This window comes from Lepisosteus platostomus, chromosome 3 (assembly GCF_059453375.1).
Source record: "Lepisosteus platostomus isolate fLepPlt1 chromosome 3, fLepPlt1.hap1, whole genome shotgun sequence".
In the NCBI taxonomy this organism is placed as follows: Eukaryota; Metazoa; Chordata; class Actinopteri; order Semionotiformes; family Lepisosteidae; genus Lepisosteus; species Lepisosteus platostomus.
Window position 1 is genome coordinate 33785995 of NC_142613.1, and position 18092 is coordinate 33804086.

General features: G+C 39.3%; 1 protein-coding gene across 17 annotated transcripts in view; it reads left to right on the forward strand.

Annotated features, from left to right (window-relative positions):
* Nucleotides 1-18092, forward strand: part of LOC148674773 (nesprin-1-like) — a 229771-nt gene that overhangs the window by 139054 nt on the left and 72625 nt on the right. For 9 of the 17 annotated variants that reach the window (XM_088625363.1, XM_088625374.1, XM_088625361.1 and 6 more), the window contains 13 exons: nucleotides 577-714; nucleotides 1413-1598; nucleotides 2991-3113; nucleotides 3322-3504; nucleotides 4184-4327; nucleotides 6020-6217; nucleotides 7327-7467; nucleotides 10848-10979; nucleotides 11508-11669; nucleotides 13097-13291; nucleotides 14308-14481; nucleotides 16068-16259; nucleotides 17546-17590. In XM_088625363.1, the coding sequence (XP_088481489.1) occupies nucleotides 577-714; nucleotides 1413-1598; nucleotides 2991-3113; nucleotides 3322-3504; nucleotides 4184-4327; nucleotides 6020-6217; nucleotides 7327-7467; nucleotides 10848-10979; nucleotides 11508-11669; nucleotides 13097-13291; nucleotides 14308-14481; nucleotides 16068-16259; nucleotides 17546-17590 (2013 nt within the window). The remainder of the gene's footprint in view (nucleotides 1-576; nucleotides 715-1412; nucleotides 1599-2990; nucleotides 3114-3321; nucleotides 3505-4183; nucleotides 4328-6019; nucleotides 6218-7326; nucleotides 7468-10847; nucleotides 10980-11507; nucleotides 11670-13096; nucleotides 13292-14307; nucleotides 14482-16067; nucleotides 16260-17545; nucleotides 17591-18092) is intronic. The other 8 variants (XM_088625367.1, XM_088625368.1, XM_088625370.1 and 5 more) reach the window with 2 other exon arrangements.

Sequence of the window (18092 nt, forward strand, 5' to 3'; positions counted from 1 at the left end):
TGATCAAACAACAAAAGTGAGAGCAAAGGGGAGGAAATAAGTTTGCCCACTGTAGTGCCTGAAGTGACTCTCCGAAGAGAATTCAGAATCTGTGGACAGTTTGGGGAAGGAGCACAAAAGGATAAACTGTCCTGTACAAGTCTGGTCTACCTTTGGAAGGGACACTCAGAAACCGAAATTAACGAGGCAGTAATTAAAGCAGTCAGCCCAGGACTTCATCTGAGAGATATGTTGGAGATTAAGAGTAGACTTACAGTACCTTCCCCATGCCAAGACCCATTCTCAAAGCACACTACAGTTGCATAGTAACTAAAGGATTAAATACAGTAATATTTCTGGAGTTACAATGAAATCAGTCTTGCTCTCCAGTCTCTGTCTTAATTTTAATTTTACGTGTTTTTAGATCCTCCAATAGAAATACAGTACATGGCCTGCCAAGTGTAAATCAGATCACTCATTACTAAGAAATGCTTTACTTTCATCGGTGCCATCTTTAATTAAGGCTGTCTGTTTTATTTAAACTCAGGATGTTCCACTGAATATTTACTTTTGTTTTCTTCTGTTTTTGCTCTCTAGGCGGCCACACATTTAGATGAGTATAATGAAATGCTCGATTTTATCATGAAGTGGGCAGAGAAAGCAAAGACGCTGGTGAAAAGCAGCGTGGTCTGGAGTTCAGCTTCACACCTCCACGACCAGATAAGGACCTACCAGGTGAATGAAATTTGTGCAACAGCAGTAACAAAATGTGTTTTAACTAGATGCTTAGCTCATTTTCTGTGTAAGGAAGTCACCTCAACATGCTTCTGTGTAACATACAGCATGTTGCAGTCTTGTTCCAAGTACAGAGTATCCTAGATTTTACAGACTAAATCCAAATATCTGTAAAATAGCATCTGTATGAAACCAAAAGTCCGTTAAATAACAAGTAATATATTTTGAAGCACAACGCCACCCATATTTACGTGAAAAACTACAAATTTCGTTACATATTACATATCATGCATTAGATAATAATAAATAATAAATTACCTACCGTACCCTCTTTAAACAAGAAAAAAAACTGAACATTATATACAGTAGTTGCGATAGAATGATCTATATACTAAATATGCTACTTTCGCAGCACGACTGACGAAGTACATACATACTGTACCGACATATCAACCAGACTATTACGGGGAAGTACTGAAATACCGACATACTGTATCAACAGGAAAATAATAGGGAAGAACCGACATATGAACCGTTAAATCGTTAAACCGTTTTGTCCATTAAATCCGAAATCCGTTAAATAGGGGTCTGTTACATCGAGGATTTACTGTAATTGAATTTTACCTCAGCTGTTCCCTCTGTTCCTCACATGTGACTTCGTAACGAATGTCCTCCTGCACTCTGTTTGCCGATGTCAGTCTGTACTGCGCGAGTCCAGAGAGATCCACAGCGACCTGGAGGCCATGGCAGAGAAGGCTGAATATCTGTCGGAAGTGCTGCACACGGAGGCCATGACCCTGCAGGTGTCTGAGCTGAGCCGGCAGGCCGAGGAGCTGCAGCAGGCCATCCGCACCCGCCTGCAGAACCTGCAGGACGCAGCCAAGGTACTGCCGCTTCCGGGCCGACCGGACCGACATGTGGTCCGTTCAGTGTGCCGCAGGAATCGGGCCCAATAAAACAGTGGTCCTCAAAATCCAATGGCGCCAAAGTCTTAGCAGAAGCTGGCCCTTCACAACCTTTGTCTAGTTCCTGAGCAGGGCCTCCAATTCAAAGGGGATCCAATTAAACAAGGTGTCTGTTTACCAAATGATTATATGTCATATGTACTTTTATAATATATTTTGTTCTAAAGCAACTAGCCTTATGCAGTGTTACCTGTTTTTTTTTAAACTCACTGAACAAAACTGGAGTGTTTCACACAGACTGTACAAATATCAATGCTCTGAGAAACTAGAGAGCGTGTTAAAAAGAGGTTTAACTTGAGCATGCCCATAGATTCTAAAGCATAATTTTAAATTATTTCAACTAGCGCAGCAGTGTTTGCTTTGACTGCACTAATCTTGTATTGGGCTTGTAGAACAACATAATACTTCAGGTTTTTTATCCCTTATAGCCTGAAAGACACAGAGGGACACTGTAATCCATATTCAGAGAAATATAGTATTTACTAGAACTGGCTTAATTCTTTATGGAGCTTAATAGAAAATCCAATCTAATGTAAATTTGATAACCTTGGTAGTTTTCCTTCTTCCACATGGAAAGAAACAATGTTTTTGTAAAATTACAGAGGAAATATTGTATAGACAGCTCAGATGATGAGAGTTTAGCCTGTTTGGGGTGTAGTTTTTTGCAGGATAAAAACAAGAATGCATAAATGATAAAAATATTACCAAAGTAAATGGAAATCATTTTTTAGTTTTTGTTCATCAAAGGTGAATAACATTCTAAAGATGTACTAGAAAATAATAAAACAGTAACACAATTTAAAAATTATTTCTGAACACATTGAAAACATTTAGCTAAACTAAACTACAGTATGTTGTCAGTTACCTTTCCCTGTTGCAAACATCAAGCAATTTCATGAAAAGTGAATGGTGTAATTATTAGTGACCTACATTATAATTGATATGATAAATGGTTAAGTATTACTTAGTTTCCTAGCTTATATCATAGTCTTTAGTTATTTTTGTGATTCCTTTGGTTATCTTCTTCATGATTCATTTGTTTGCATTTGATTATGAATATTAATGGCCTAAAGGGAGAACTCTATAAAAAATGTAAGGTAGGCTTGTCACTCCCAAATTCAGTACCTCCTAAATAAAATATTCAATACTGGCACCAATTTTTGCAGAAATGGTGCAGAAAAGAGCAATATTGACTCATTTCTACCTGTTTATGAAACATTTCCACCATTGTAAACGGAAAATCTATTCATACACACAAGTTCTTTTGAGGAAGTATTCTACACCCATTTAAATGCACTTCATGTCCCTCAGGACATGGAGAGATTTGAGTGTGAAGTGAAAGCCCTGCATGCGGCACTGGAACAGACCCAAATCACCCTGACCTCACCTGAACTGGCCCGCTTGAGCCTGAAGGAGCAACTTGCCCAAAGACAGGTACTGTAAGAACATAATAACATAACAAGTTTTATGAGAGGAGGACTTCAGGTCTATATACTGTACATCATTACAGAGTATACACATCTACAGTATAAATGAACACACATGGATGAAATACAGCATCTAATGGAGAGCTGCTGTATCCATACTTTGATTATTCTGAATTGTATAGAGTGTGGAGTTTTATTTTTACCTGGCTTTGCAGCGCTTGCTGACTGAGATGGAGGGCTTCAAGCAGAAAGTCCATGCGGTGCAGGTGTGTCAGAGTGCCCTGCGGATCCCAGAGGAGGTGGTCACTAGCCTGCCTATCTGTCAGACCGCGCTGGGGCTGCAGCAGGAGGCCAGTCAGCTGCAGCACACTGCCATCCAGCAGTGTAACATTCTGCAGGTGAGAGTTCAAAAGGACCACACCTCTGTGTGCCAACTCTGCTGGGTTTATCATATCAACCAGCAGCCATATCACCCTGCAGCTCACAACTGACAATCCACTGAAGCTCAGCAGATGTGAGCCTGCTCAGTACCTGGGTGGGGGACCTCCTGGGAAAAACTAAGGTTGCTGCTGGAAGAGGTATTAGCGGGGGCACTAGGTCTGTGGTCTGTGTGGGTCCTAATGCCCCAGTATAGTGAAGGGGACATTACACCATCCTTCAGATGAGATGTAAAACATAGGTCCTGACTCTCTGTGGTCATTAAAAATACCAGTGCATTTCTCGAAAAGAGTAGGGGTGGTACCCTGGTGTCCTGGCCAAATTTCCCCCTGTCCTTTACTAGTTATGGTCCCGTAATAGTCCTCATCTATGAATTGGCTTCATCACTCTGTTCTCTTCCACTCTGATTACTGTGAGCATTCTGGCACACTATGGCTGCCGTTGCATCATCCAGGTGGGGAGTGTCTAGAAAAGTGCGATATATGTGTAAGGAATTATTGTAATTATTATTATATTCACCAGTGTAGGAAGTGCATTGCTGTTTGGTTTTCACTGAGGGCTAAGGTCTTCATGAATAGGCCCTTAAAGTGAAGACGTGCGCGGCTGTATTAAGGAGGGGGAGTCTGTGTGTCTATGCAGGAGGCAGTCGTGCAGTACGAGCAGTATGAGCTGGAGGTGAAGCACCTGCAGTGCCTGATCGAGGAAGCTCACCACGTCATCCAGGACAGGCCCGTCTCCACCAGCAACATCCAGGAGCTGCAGGCTCAGATCCTTCACCATGAGGTAAACCTGGAAACAGAAATCTGTCTAAAAAATGTGAGCTTCGAAAACCGTCTTGATAACATTCATGACATCATTCATGACATCGTCTAAAAATATAAATCAAGAAGATTTTACATAATGGGATTTACTTACTTGCCCTCTTGCTCTTAAATCGTTTCACTATTTATACACTGAAAAGTATTTTAAAATGCAGTCCACCAAATTTGCAAATTAATGATTTAGAGATTTTAAAGAAGAGATCTCAGGAGAGATTTGAGGGTAAAGCAGAGGTACAATGTGGAGAGAATTTTGAATATTTATTAAAGGATTCAAGTACAGTATGTATGTATTTCACAAGGATCATCTTTCAGAGTGCATTTTCAGATAAAGCAGTCAATATACTGTCATTTATGGGAATATATAATGTACAGTACATTAGTAAGCTAAAGCAATTTCACAATGCAAAACATTAGAAGCACCTAAAAAGACCTTTACATATACTGTACTGACTATACAGTAGTTGAGCAACCAGAGACAACTGACCTTTCTTTATTCACATTCCCATGATTCATAGTGACTGCTTAATCTTAAAAAGAGCCAACTTGACCACACTGTTGAGCCTTAATAATGGAAACAGCTGTCCATGGCTAAAACTTCTAAGTCTATTTAGATGGTTCATTAATATATATGCAATGTTTAGACTAAAACAGTTTTACTGTAGAAAAGAAAACATGAACCTCTTGTTTTTGTTCAAAATTCCCAAATGAAATTTTTAATACCTCAGGAGTCTACATATTTTGAGGTATAAGAGAACTGGAAATTGACAAAAAATAATAGGTAACAAATAGTAATTAAATATTAGGTGACATTTTAGTTTTGTACAAAGTCTTTTTACCATTGTAATTTACTTAATCAGAAAGCTTTCAATACAATTTCAAAATTAAGTATATTCTGGGGTTCAGCAAATACTCATGTATCATATTATTTATTGTCATGTATTTGTCATTTCTTGTAGCACCTCTGCTGATGCACTGTACTGTCTCTGAAGAGCTAGTTCTTGCATTTGATGTGAAACTGTTGAGAATATATTGCAGTAAGATGGGTCTTAGGTAGAGTTTAGGCTCTGTAGCTGAGCAGTGCATTTTTTACAGTTTCAGTCATCACATGACCTAATTACAAAGGCATTGGCCATCTGGGGATAGAGGGGAGTGGGGGGTTGGGCCTGCAGGACAGAGTCTAGCTCAGCTGAACTCGTACACAGGAGTGTCAGGGCTGCTATTTCCAGCTCTTTTGTTATGAAGAATCTTCTAGAGGAGGGCAGCAAACAAAACCAAGCTTCCTGCAGCTGGTCTGCCTCTGCTGCTCTGCTTTATGGTTGGACTGCCGCAGTGGAATTTCTGTTCCGCCTCTGTGCCGAACCTCACAGCCTAACATCCTGTCTGCAGTGGGAGTCCCGAGACACTGCTGCTGGTGCAGTTTGTGTCAGAGCTCTGTCTGCGATCTCATTGGTCTGACTGCGCTTTGATACAACGGCAAAGCTCGCGCTTTTTCATAAACAGAAAGATGAAATCCTACTCCTCCTAGTTTGTGCGGTACTGTGTCCTTGCTTATTGATTTATTTTGTTTTTTTTCCCCCTGCTTAGAGCTTCAGGCTGTCTTTTGTTTTTGGTGCTCTCTGCCGTCTCTGCACTGACGATCAAAATGTTTTCACAGGAGCTAGCCCAGAAGATTAAAGGTTACCAGGAGCAGATCGCCTCCCTGAATTCCAAATGCAAGATGCTGACAATGAAAGCCAAGCATGCCACAATGCTGCTGACTGTCACAGAGGTGGAAGGGCTGTCAGAAGGCCTTGATGAGCTGGATGCTGAGGTCCTCTCCAAACACCCTGCTACTCACCCCTCTGTGGTGATGGTAAGAGCCGTGGCCTGTGGCTGCCCTGGTAACCCAGTGCCTTTTTTTGTGTTTAACTGATGAACAGGCTTCACACGCTCTTAACTCTATACTCCTGCGACAGCCTGCTGCTCATCACCTGGACTTGCCAGGAACTTCACTAATCAAACTGTAGTTTGCTGCCTGTTTTCATATCAGTTCTGCTTCAGTGAAGCTTAATGTAAAGTAACCTGCACTTTTCATTTTTGGTAAGAATATGCTGTGTATATATGAATATATTTTTGCTGCGGCAGTAATAGAGCCCTCACTCGGAATGACGACAAATCTATGGTGTAATATGGTGGAGGAGCAAATTACAGCAAAAAGTGTCAGGGAAACACAATCCATTTCAGCGGGTCTTTCTGTTTCTCACAGAATTTTAGACCCTCAATGGAGGTGTAGCACTGTCATACTGATTTAATCACTAAAATCTTTTTTAAAGGCACAACTATTTATTTGACTGATGCTTTTATTCGGAGTGGCTTACAGTTGTCTCTACTGTATGTAAAGAACCAATAAGAGTGAAATACCTTACTTGAGACTATTTATGGGACTTGAAAATTGTTTCAGTCAGCATTTCAGGTTTTAAAATTAAAACATTTGGCCAGATTGGGTTTGATCTTCGACTTAAACTGAATTTCTTGACTTCAGTGGAACATGGAGGCAAACATTCAATTTAATGTAAGTCTGTAAAACTTACAGACTTTGTGCCTTTTCATTCAATTACAATGTTCTTATATAAATGGTACCCTTCACTATTTCAATTAGACCAAACTCTTAAAATATTTTATAACGTTGTCCACAAAGCAGGTTTTTATGTAGTGTTCTCCACATAATTTTGCTGTGACAGCCTAAATATCTTCATGAGGAAATTTAGACATTGTGCTTGGTGTCTTTTAATTTGTAATTTCATTTAAAAAAAAATTATCATCTTGAAAATGCTTCAGAAAACATATACAATTGCCTATATTTTTCTGCTGTGCTTTTAATAAACACCGTCTTATTTGGTTATCTTTCTGATCTTTCTCTCCGTCTTCCCCTCTGGTGGTTGGTGTACTCACTCTCTCCTAACCTGCCCTCTTGTGTGTCAGATGACCGCTGGTCGCTGCCACACACTCCTCTCACCTGTCACAGAGGAGTCTGGGGAAGAGGGAACCAACAGTGAGATTTCCTCCCCACCTGCCTGTCGCTCCCCTTCACCTGTGGCTAACAATGATGCTTCCGTTAACCAGGTACCACCATCTGGGCTCTCGCTGCACATGTCCTGCAGGTTTCTGCATGGAAGTAGGCCTCAGGGTTAAATTTAAGCCATACTGTATGTTTTAGAATTCAAGCCTTGTGACTTAATACTAATATAGCATGAGACTGAAAGACCTGGGTTTGTTTTTGTAATTGAGGAAGCATTTGCCTCCTGTGCACTAAGACTCCAAATTAAACATGACTTTCTGTCTTTGACAGGTTGAACAGCTGTCAGATTTTCATATTTTTATTTTTCTATTAGTGGAATTACAAAAGTAGCTTTAGCAACTCCCGGAAGCTAGAAGGAAAGGATTAAGATCTGGCACAGTAGTTGTATTACTGCAGCAATATAACAGAAATTGTAAGATACGCTTCTTTTTATTCTAATTTACATAGGTATTCAGAGGGATACACAATTTTAATTTATGTAAGATTTCAAAAATTAGTAATTGTGCAGCCAGGATCTGAAGATGTGTTCCATGCAAAACCCTGCTAAAGCAACAAGTTTTAACAAAGATAAGGAGAAAAATGCTTCAAACTAGTACTTACAGGTTTTTCACTCTTAGGACAACCCCTATAAACATATTCTTGCTCTTTGCAGGTGATTTTTTTTTTTCAAAACCATTCTTTATTCATAATATACTTTAAACATTTCAACTTCTAACACTTAAAGGTATTTCCAAAATCATGCATCAAACAAAATTAAAACTTAACCTTCATCTTCGTAAGCATCATCAGTGTATAGCATCTTCTTTTTATGCTGTGTGCAGGCCTAACTGTCTACTGAGGTAATGTGGAAAAAAATGGGATGCTTGTTCATTCTTTTAAGGATACTTTCTATTTGAAATAAAGTAAATAATAATGCAACAATAACAAAATAAAACTGAATTTGTGCAAATAAAACTGTGCTGCCTTTGACTCTAATGCAGAGAGTTCTAAGCCAGTTTTGAGGCATATTAATCTTACAGTGCCTTCATAAATACACAATCCTGAAATCTCTCAGGGATTAAAGCAAACTGTCAGAAAAATCTGCTGTATGTCATAATTGCCACAAATGTTCATTTTGCTATTTTTATTTTTAGTGCATTTTGGTCCAAAGCAGTGTGAGCTGTTACAGTATATATATAGTAAATGAAATTGATGTACTTTGACCATTGATATATTCACTTTATGTTTTATTATTTATATAAAACTTGAGTAATCATAGAGCCAGCTTGAAGTGTGGGTCAGCGGCTGAACTGATGCTTAAAGTACAAAGGGTTTTAATTAATATTGTTAGTTTCTGTTCCAATCTTTCTAATCAAAGCTCTGACATTGACTAGAATTTTTGTTCACCCTTTCATTTCTCAGATGATAAATCTCAGATAAGAGGAAATGAGAGTACCTTGTCAAAATGATACCATCACTTCTTTCTAGAAACAGCAGGATGAAACCCTCTGATCAATTAGCTATCAAAAGCCAAACAAACTAGATGGGCCAGAGGGATACATTAATTAAGTTCCATGCACTCATCTGGAAAATGTACTGTATCTTGCTCTGTAACAGCCATTGAGCACTTCCACCTGTACATGTGATCTGTGTACATGAGTGTGGCTCAATAACAAACGCAAATATTTTCTGGTAGTTTTTTTAACTTAAAACAAAAACACACTGGAAAAGTCTTTTACTATGGAAGCGCATTGCTGCCACCAAGGAAAAACAAAATCCTCACCCTTATCTAGTAATTCAGAAAGATTCTAATAATTATGAATTATGAATTCTCGCATACTTCATGTGCTCACGCGATAGCACAATTGTCGTATAATACCTATATCAAGTAGGTAGCTATGTCAGCATGCGTAGGCTGCAAAGGAACATGTTAAAGGTTTATTCCATGCTGAAAAGAGAAGAAAGGAAACACAAGATTTTGGCTGTGAAGGCTTCACAGTCGAAATGTTGTTACTTTTTTTCTTTTTATTTATTCTATGCTTTTTTCTCTATTTATTCCAAATTTATTCCATGCTGAATAAATGAATAAATTAAAAGTTTATTCCATGCTAAAAAGAGAAAAAATGTAATACAACATTTTGGCTGTGAAGCCCTCACAGCCAAAACGTTGTGTTTCTATTCTTCTGTTTTCAGCATGGAATAAACCTTTAATTTATTCCTTTAATACTATAGCGCTTTCGGGTTCTCGTGCGTTTGCGCCCTCGTGGCTCCCGCCTCAGGTCACCCCTCCACCGCTGGGGCTCGGACCCGGGTCTCCGGCGTCACTCAACAGGGAACCAGCCAGCTGAGCTAAAGGGAGATCTCCCCCCAGCCCGGCGGTTAAGGTACCTGCTACTCACAGGGAACAGCGGTGACGTCACTGTCCTGGCAACCGGCTCGCACACCCTGCAATGTTGGCCGTATCTGTTACAATACTTATATCGCTACGTGTGGACTTGCAGTTTTAAGCAGTGGAAGTGATTGTTCATAACGGAACCATCATTGCTTTGATCTCTTACATGACACAATGTTTTGGCTGTGAGGGTTTCACAGACTAAATGTTTCTTTTTTAAAATCTTTTCAACATGGAATAAAAAAAGAGAAAAAAAGTAACATTTCGGCTGTAAAGCCCTCACAGCCAAAATGTTGTTTCTTTTCTTCTCTTTGCAGCATAGAATAAACCTTTAACGTGTTCCTTTGCGGCCTACGCATGCTGATGTAGCTACAGTACCTACTTGATATAGGTATTATGCAACAATCATGCTATCCTGTGAGCACATAAAGTATGTAAAGTCATATTTCCGAGAGAATTTTCTCATAATTATGAGATATGGGTGAGGGATTTTTTTCCTTAGTGGCAGCAGTGCGCTTCCGAATTGTACTTTTTAAACTGTTTCTAAAGATTTTATCCTTCTGAAAATAGTGATAAAAATGGATCAGGTGCACTTGAATTTACTTAAGATAGCTACCACTTACCCTTCACAGACTTTTTGCCACAGATAAATTGATGGGACTTTTGTTTTGACTCTTGATATTTAAGATCTTGCTCTACATACTGTATGATCTCAGCTGGTTGAAGTACTTGAATAAATAACATTTCATCTTCAGCAGTGTGAGAATATCTTGGTTTTAGATACTACTAGCTATAAAATTAAATTTGAGAAAAATCTAAGCATCCACCTTGCTATGAGAAATTGGGTGAACAGAGCAGATACAATCACGTTCCATTGTCCTAATGTGGAAACTTAGAAACTTAGTTATTAGGCATGATTTACAGGCTGTGTTATATAAAAATTTAGATGAAATGCATAGAACGAAAGCCTCTCTTCTAGTTCATCTGAAAGTGCAGTGCTGTGCTTCATGCTTATAGGACATTACTTATTGTCAAGCATTATCTGCTAAACAGTTGCAGACAGCAGCTGGTAAGATTCAGCCCAGCAAAGTGCCTCCACCAGAGCTGTACGAGGCAGGACTGGAGTCTGCTGCTGTTGCCAATCTGGACGACCTGCAGCGCTCATGGGAGACCCTGAAGAATGTGGTAAGTGACCTGAACAGACACCAGAGCCTGGCATTGAAGAGACAGAAACCTTGATGTGATCTCTGATATCATGGCTTTGGTCTAATTCTTTTATTCACATCTCTATGAATAATTCCATGTTTGTATCACTACTTTTTTGACAACTGCATGTAATTCAATTTCCTCACTACAGTACAAGACAAGACTACTATGCAGTTTTCTGAACATTTATAAATGATTTGGGGGAAAATAATCTGTACAGCATAACAGAAAATTAGTACAGTATGATTAACTTCGGGGTATTAGATTTCTCTTATTTAATGTATTACTCCTGTTCAGATATATTTAAAACCACAAATCACTTGACAAATGAAAAACACAGTTCAAGTTCCCAAATTCATAATTATAGAGACAAGTTGTCTCTAAATGGCCCCTGGCCCTGATCACAATAAAAGTCTTGTTTTTCTGCAGTTCTGTTAAAGTGAGCTTCCGACACCTTTTCATCTGACAGATTGAAAGGGTATTTGATTTTAGCTTTGCTGTTTTCAGATCAGTGAAAAGCAGAGGACTTTGTACGAAGCTCTCGAGCGACAGCAGAAGTACCAGGATTCACTTCAATCAATCTCTACCAAGATGGAATCTGTTGAAGTCAAGCTCAATGAAGCACTGAAGGATGACAAGACTCCAGAGAGCCAGATGGCTGCCCATCAGGTGATACATCAGTATTGTTTTCCTATTATATATGATATTGTTACACTAAAGTAATGAACTCTGTCAAACTTCAAATAGTCATACTTCATTCCAAAATCTTTTAAAACAGACTTGTCCTGCAGGATGATAAAGTACTGTAGACTAATTACTTGTGTTAGTGTACATGCTTTTCTCAGACTATGACAGAATGATCCCCATCTACAGATTATGGCAAAGTGATGTTTTCATTGAAAAGAAAGCATTTATGCAGTCTATTTGGATGACGTCATTCCTCCAGGATGTCAAGAGTACACAAATATTCTCTGTAAAACAGCTAGTCATTTGTTGCAGAGAGTTGGACGGGTTTTTCAGATCTACAAATGAGGTAATTGGAGCATGATAAGAAAATTCCAGGGGTTCAAAATCATTGTACTACATAACATATAATCATACTTATGAGGAACAAGTAATGGTTTATTCCATACTGAAAAGACAACGATTCTGCTGTGGAGCCTTCTTCGGGTGTGGGTCCGGTAGGCTCCACAGTGGAAACGGGTCCACACCCGAAGAAGGCTCCGCAAGGCTCCTGTATTCTTTGAAAAAGTGTTTTTGTTCAGACAACTTTCAGATTGAGCTCATCTCTCTAGCAAGGCATAACTCCAGGTCCCGTAGTACAGTATGTAATATTCTATAAAATTATCTTAATTTATGTACTGAAGTTAACTTTTTGGCATTTTGCAATATGGTTTAGGCATATAAGATTTCATACTCCAATGAAATAAAATCTGGTTTGTTTATCAATTTAAAAGTGTGTGTTAGCCTATACTTTTTGATTTTCAACCAGTTATCCAATTTTTATTGAATTGACTGAAGAACTTCATTCTCACTCACCCTGGGCCTTCCTTTAATCTCCTATATGTAATTAAGTGAAAATAAATTCAAAAAGCATTTCTACCGTCTGCAGATAATGTCATCACAGAAACAGAAATGTATTCAAACATATTATAGGAAACATCATTAGTTCTGGTTTAATTAAGTTGGATTAAGTTATTTGTCTCTAATTCCTTTTATGGTTTTAAAGAAAGCCTCTTGTAAGGTCTTTTTGCACTACAAGAGTTTTACTAAAGAAACTATTTGAAAGAAGTGTTGGCATCGATCTTGTTTCACAATTTCTTGAAGAATTTAATAGGATAAGACTCATATCCCAATGTTCCATAAATATCCATATCCATTAATGGATAAGTACATTCCCTATAAAATAAACCTACTATTTTATCATCCTATCCATTTTGCAAGGTACTAATAAACGTACAGTGTCATTAATACACAAACATCCGTTATATACGGTTACCTGTATATATATCAGTAGTTTTACAACAGTTTAATCTAGCTGGAATCCTCTGTTTTAAAACATTTTTTTCTTCTTTAACTGGCTTTATCATGCACAGGCCCTAATGGACGAGATCTTGATGCTCCAGGATGAGATCAATGAGTTGCAGACATGCTTTGCTGAGGAGCTGGTGGCTGACAATATGGATACGGATACTGCTGACCAGCTGGCAATGCAGTCCACGCTGACCGTGCTGGCTGAGAGGATGGCCACCATCCGCATGAAGGCATCAGGAAAGCGTCAGCTTCTTGAGGTGATGTTTCATTCAAAAACTGGGATTAATTTGTGTTTTCGATTGATTCAGATTTTTGTTCCTGTCTATATTGTAAAATTCTCGTGTCTTTCATTGCCTCTTATCTCATTAACTTGTCAGAGCCCTCTTCAGAATAATGCATACAGGAGTCTCTGGCACTGCTGTGATTTAAGCTGATATTACCAGGAATAAGCAGAATTCTGATAATGGCTGTTTTTTTTTCCACTTTGGCATTTTGGCATTGCTGTTTTACAGAGACAAATTCCACACTGGGTCAGAAAAAGAAGCGGTAGACATTTTTTTAAAGCAATTTTTATTGTCTCTCATGTTTTTAACAAGTCTACGCACCTCGTGTTTGTGTTTATCTTTCTTTTTTAAAAAAAATATTCCAGAATTATCTGTTGAAACAATGTGAAAATAAGCACCATCTAAATAAGAAACGAACAGTAAAATAGGATACACTCAGGCATTGTTGAAGAGGAAAGTGAGGAACTCTCTTCATATGAACCTAGTATTTTACACAGTGACATCACTGACTGGGCAGCCCTTCTATCCTTGGAGCCCCTCGATGAGTTGACTCAGCATTGTGGCACACTTCTGAGGAAATGAGTCAAACATTCTGGAAGGGGCTGCACACTGTGGTCTCATAACTAGACATACTGCGAGCTTCCTTAGTCTTCTACCATGTTTTCAGTGTTTGGAAGATCAAAGAGAACACAGAGAACTGAAATCTTTCTGCCCATATATTTTAGCACAGAACCTCTCTGTGGTAAGGAAGCCTGAGTAATTTATCACAGTGTCTCTGACAAATGTAGTCTTGGGTAAATGATTTGAAATGAAAACTGTTTAGCTACAGTAGCACTGAGTCACAAGGATAAACAGGTATGAAACACTTTGTACTCTGTATAAACCCTATCAAGTTTTGTTATCCTCCTCTTGGGTTACCTTGAGTTAAGGTCTTGTTGCCGTGCGGAGCAAGAGTGGTCTCCGTGCTCATGGAGTGTATTGGTGTGCAGGAACGGCTCAATGAGCAGCTGGAGGAGCAGAGACAGGAGCAGGCCCTGCAGCGGTACCACAGCGAGGCAGATGAGCTGGACCACTGGCTGCTCAGCACCCGGGCCTCTCTGACCACAGCTCTGCGGCCCAACCAGGAGACGATGGACATGGAGGAGCAGCTCACTGACTGCCAGGTAATACAGGGGGGTGGCGAACAGCTTTGGAATAGGATTCTAAATGCTGCTGTATCTTTTTTTATAGTTTTGTATCAGTTTCCCATTGAGACGTATTGATGAATCATTGAATCATCATGTAGACCCTAATTTTGATAGCCATTTAGAAGGCTGACATTTACAGCCTTCTAAATGACTATCAAAATTAGCCAGAATTGTGCTGTCTGGAATATTGTAGTTCTTTTTTATTCAATTACTAATTGTGTCCTGATTTAAAACAAATAGTGTCCACTGAACGAATAAGAGTAAGAAAGAGCTTAAAAGAATGAATATAACAAAGGGGAATTATGAGAGAAAGAGGGATAAAAGAAATTCTACAGCAAAATATTACCTTCAGTTAAGGATCTGGATTTTCAGATTGCGTCCAATTTGACCTAGTTCACTTCCACCTCTACTTCCCAGAGAGGCTTAAATAGGCAGAAATTTTGAAAACTCGCATGCACTTGTTCATGTGAAAACGTGATATTTTATATATTGGTATGATAACAGACATTTTAAAATGTATTTGAACATAAGACAAACAAACTAAAACAATAAGCAGAAACATCTTAAAATATTTTAAATATAATTTTCTTCCAAGTTTCCTGTGTATTCTGAAAGTCAGCAGTTGAAAAGCGATTCAGGGCTCCCTCTGATTTGACCCCTCTGGCTTTGTGATGGTCTCGCACAGCCTGCATTCCTTCTTACTGCCCAGCTTTGTACACCACCCAATAGTTGCCAAGGGAAATAACCTCTTTTGTTTTCAGATGAGCCGCTCACAGAGCTTGAGGAAATTTGACATTTGTCCCGCTTTGCTGGTCTCCTGACATCTGAAGCAAAGTCTTCACAAGAACAGATGATGCGGTGAATCCACACTGTAGGGAGTAAACAAAAATATTAGTTAAGATAAGCAAGCTCTTCAGGAGGCTGGACTGTTAAGCGGCTGTTGAGTCTTAAGAAGATTATGCGTATGTTTCCGAGTTCCTGTGGCCTATTCAGCACGAGTCGGGGTCGCTAGGGATAGCGACATGAGCTAATCAATGGATTGCTAGTCCTGGATGCAGGGGGGGAGGATAGACGAAGTGCATATCCAAGCAAAAGGCTGGTGCAGATCAGGGGAAGGACCTGGTTGCGTGCCTGTGAATGATCTGTTCGAGGCCATTATGCAGGGACGTCATGGTTCAGACTCTGAATGAATAAGGCAGTTGGATTTTTGTAGCAACACTTGTTGCTGAAACACAGCCCTGGCTGTCGGGCTTATCTTCACTTTTCTTTATTTTTATTTCTGCATTTTGTTTTTTATTCCCCCATCTCGTATATCGTTTTTCGTTGTTGTTTTTTTTTTTTCAAAAGAAGGGAATACAATGGACTTCTTTTAAAGTCGTACAATATAAGTCTGCCGGCATAGGATGCGAGGAGCCCAGTGTTTAGTGAGCTTGTCAGATGGGGCCGAGGTAGGCCCCAGACCGCCCTTCCGCTGAAGCTGACTTGAGTGACCAGGCGAGCAGCAGGTGGCGGCGGCTGGCGGGGGCATGTTTGAGTTTGCGTCTCTGTTCCTGCTGCTGCAGAACATGCTCCTGGAGATTGAGCAGAAGGTGCTGTCCCTGTCGGAGCTGTCGGTGCACAGTGAGAGCCTGCTGCTGGAGGGGAAAGCACACACCCGGGATGAAGCCGAGCAGCTCGCCCTGAAGCTCCGCACGCTGAAGGCCAGCCTGCTGGAGCTGCAGAGGATGCTGCAGGACAAGCAGATCAACATCCAAGTAAGCCCTCCGTCTTCCCCCTTGCCCGTCCTTGGCAGTGCCCCCTTCAGCATAGTTAGAGACGCCCAGGCTCTCTCTTTCAGCCTTGGAGATTATTCCTGAATCTCCACACAGCACAGAAACCACAAACTGCGGTTGCAGTGGATAACGTCAGGAGATATTGTGTATCATTTTGCACATTTCTGTGGGCTGTGCTTTTCTGTATATTTGTAAAGATTGCAATAACAATTTGCTGAAGTGTAAGAGCTCCTTTTCTTCTGTTTGTGGACATGAGAGATGTTTTATATGCATTTATATACATTGTATATGTTTTGGTTGGTTTCTTACATAACTTTATAACCTATTTTTTTGTTTCTCTGACTGGATCAAACTGAGTGAAATGTGGTGCTGTTTTGTTGTGAAGTTTTGTCCTTACTTTTTGCAAGCTCAACACGTTGTTAAGTAATTCCAGGCAGGCTTGTACATTTATGCAACACAGTGCACATTGTAATATGAATCCACTATTGAGTTCACCATATTGCCATGAGTGTTTTAAAAATGACTGATATATCATTTTAGGCTTACATGTTTAAAAGTTCCAGTCTCTGACGCTATGATAAATAATAGCAAAAACTAAAGCTGTCTTTTCCAAAACAGAAACAAATACAGTATATATACAAGATGCCTGCTGAATTTTGCTAGAATTTTACTTTGTTAAATTCATACTGAAAAACCTCTTGTTCTATAAACAGAAGTATAAGCTTTAGCACATCAAAAGATTAGGCACTGTTGGTAGAATCACTAAGAAGGATCATCTTTCTATTCTTATAAAAGTATTCCATTGTGACTGAACAATTGGAACACCTGTCTCATACTGTAGTTGTACAGTGTCTGCAGCATAGAAGTATTCAGTATTCAACAACTAGAAACAAGTTAAACAGTAAATACTGTGTAAGTAAATTATAAGTATCTAATACATAAACCAACAGAAGCTGGCATTTATTTTCTTTCAGCCACTGCTAGAGGAAAAGAGTTCATACACAGCCTTGCATGATTTACTTTGCAAGGGTTCTAATGTTGTTCTTATAGTACTGATTTATGATGGTGATTAATCACCGTATGTATTTGACAAAGTATCATGAATTCTTTTTACATCAATAAAGATGCTGTACTTCATCTATGCCAGTTAATTGTTATTTGTAAATGTAATTAGTGCTCATCTAGATACAGTAGGTGAAAGCTAATAACACTGTAGGTACTGTAGTTATGCTCATCATCTGTTTGCATTCCCCCTGTTTGTTCTCCAGGCCACTGTTGTATGGGAAGAGCTGAAAGCATCTCAGAGACTGCATGTAATGTCTGCTTCTTGGTTTTCACTTGTTATGATAGAAATCGTCTGCAGTTCTTTCTGCTTCCCTTCACGGGTGCTGTGCAAATGAATGTCTGTGATTGAACACAAAGGCCATCCTGGAGATGATCAGCTTGCTTTAGTTTAGGGAAGACACCTTGCAATCGATTACTAAAGTGTGCTCTTAAAGCTGTTAGCTCTTTAACACAGGAGACAGTGCATCTGTATGAAAATTATTTTTCTTGGATGAGTTAATAGTAAATAATTAGTTCCTATTAAATGCCTTACTTCACTTCATTTCATTTGAATTTTTGTTTCTCAGTTCATTACTTGAAGTATAATCACTTTCAATATACTGGTGGTTAATGCTTCTGCATACAGTAGATGTCGGGTCCTGGGTTCAGTTCCAAACTAGACACCTATTGTGTGGAGTTTGCATGTTTGTATTCAATTTCCTCAGGTGCTTTTGATTTCTCCCACCTCCCAAAGACATGCTGGCTTGACTA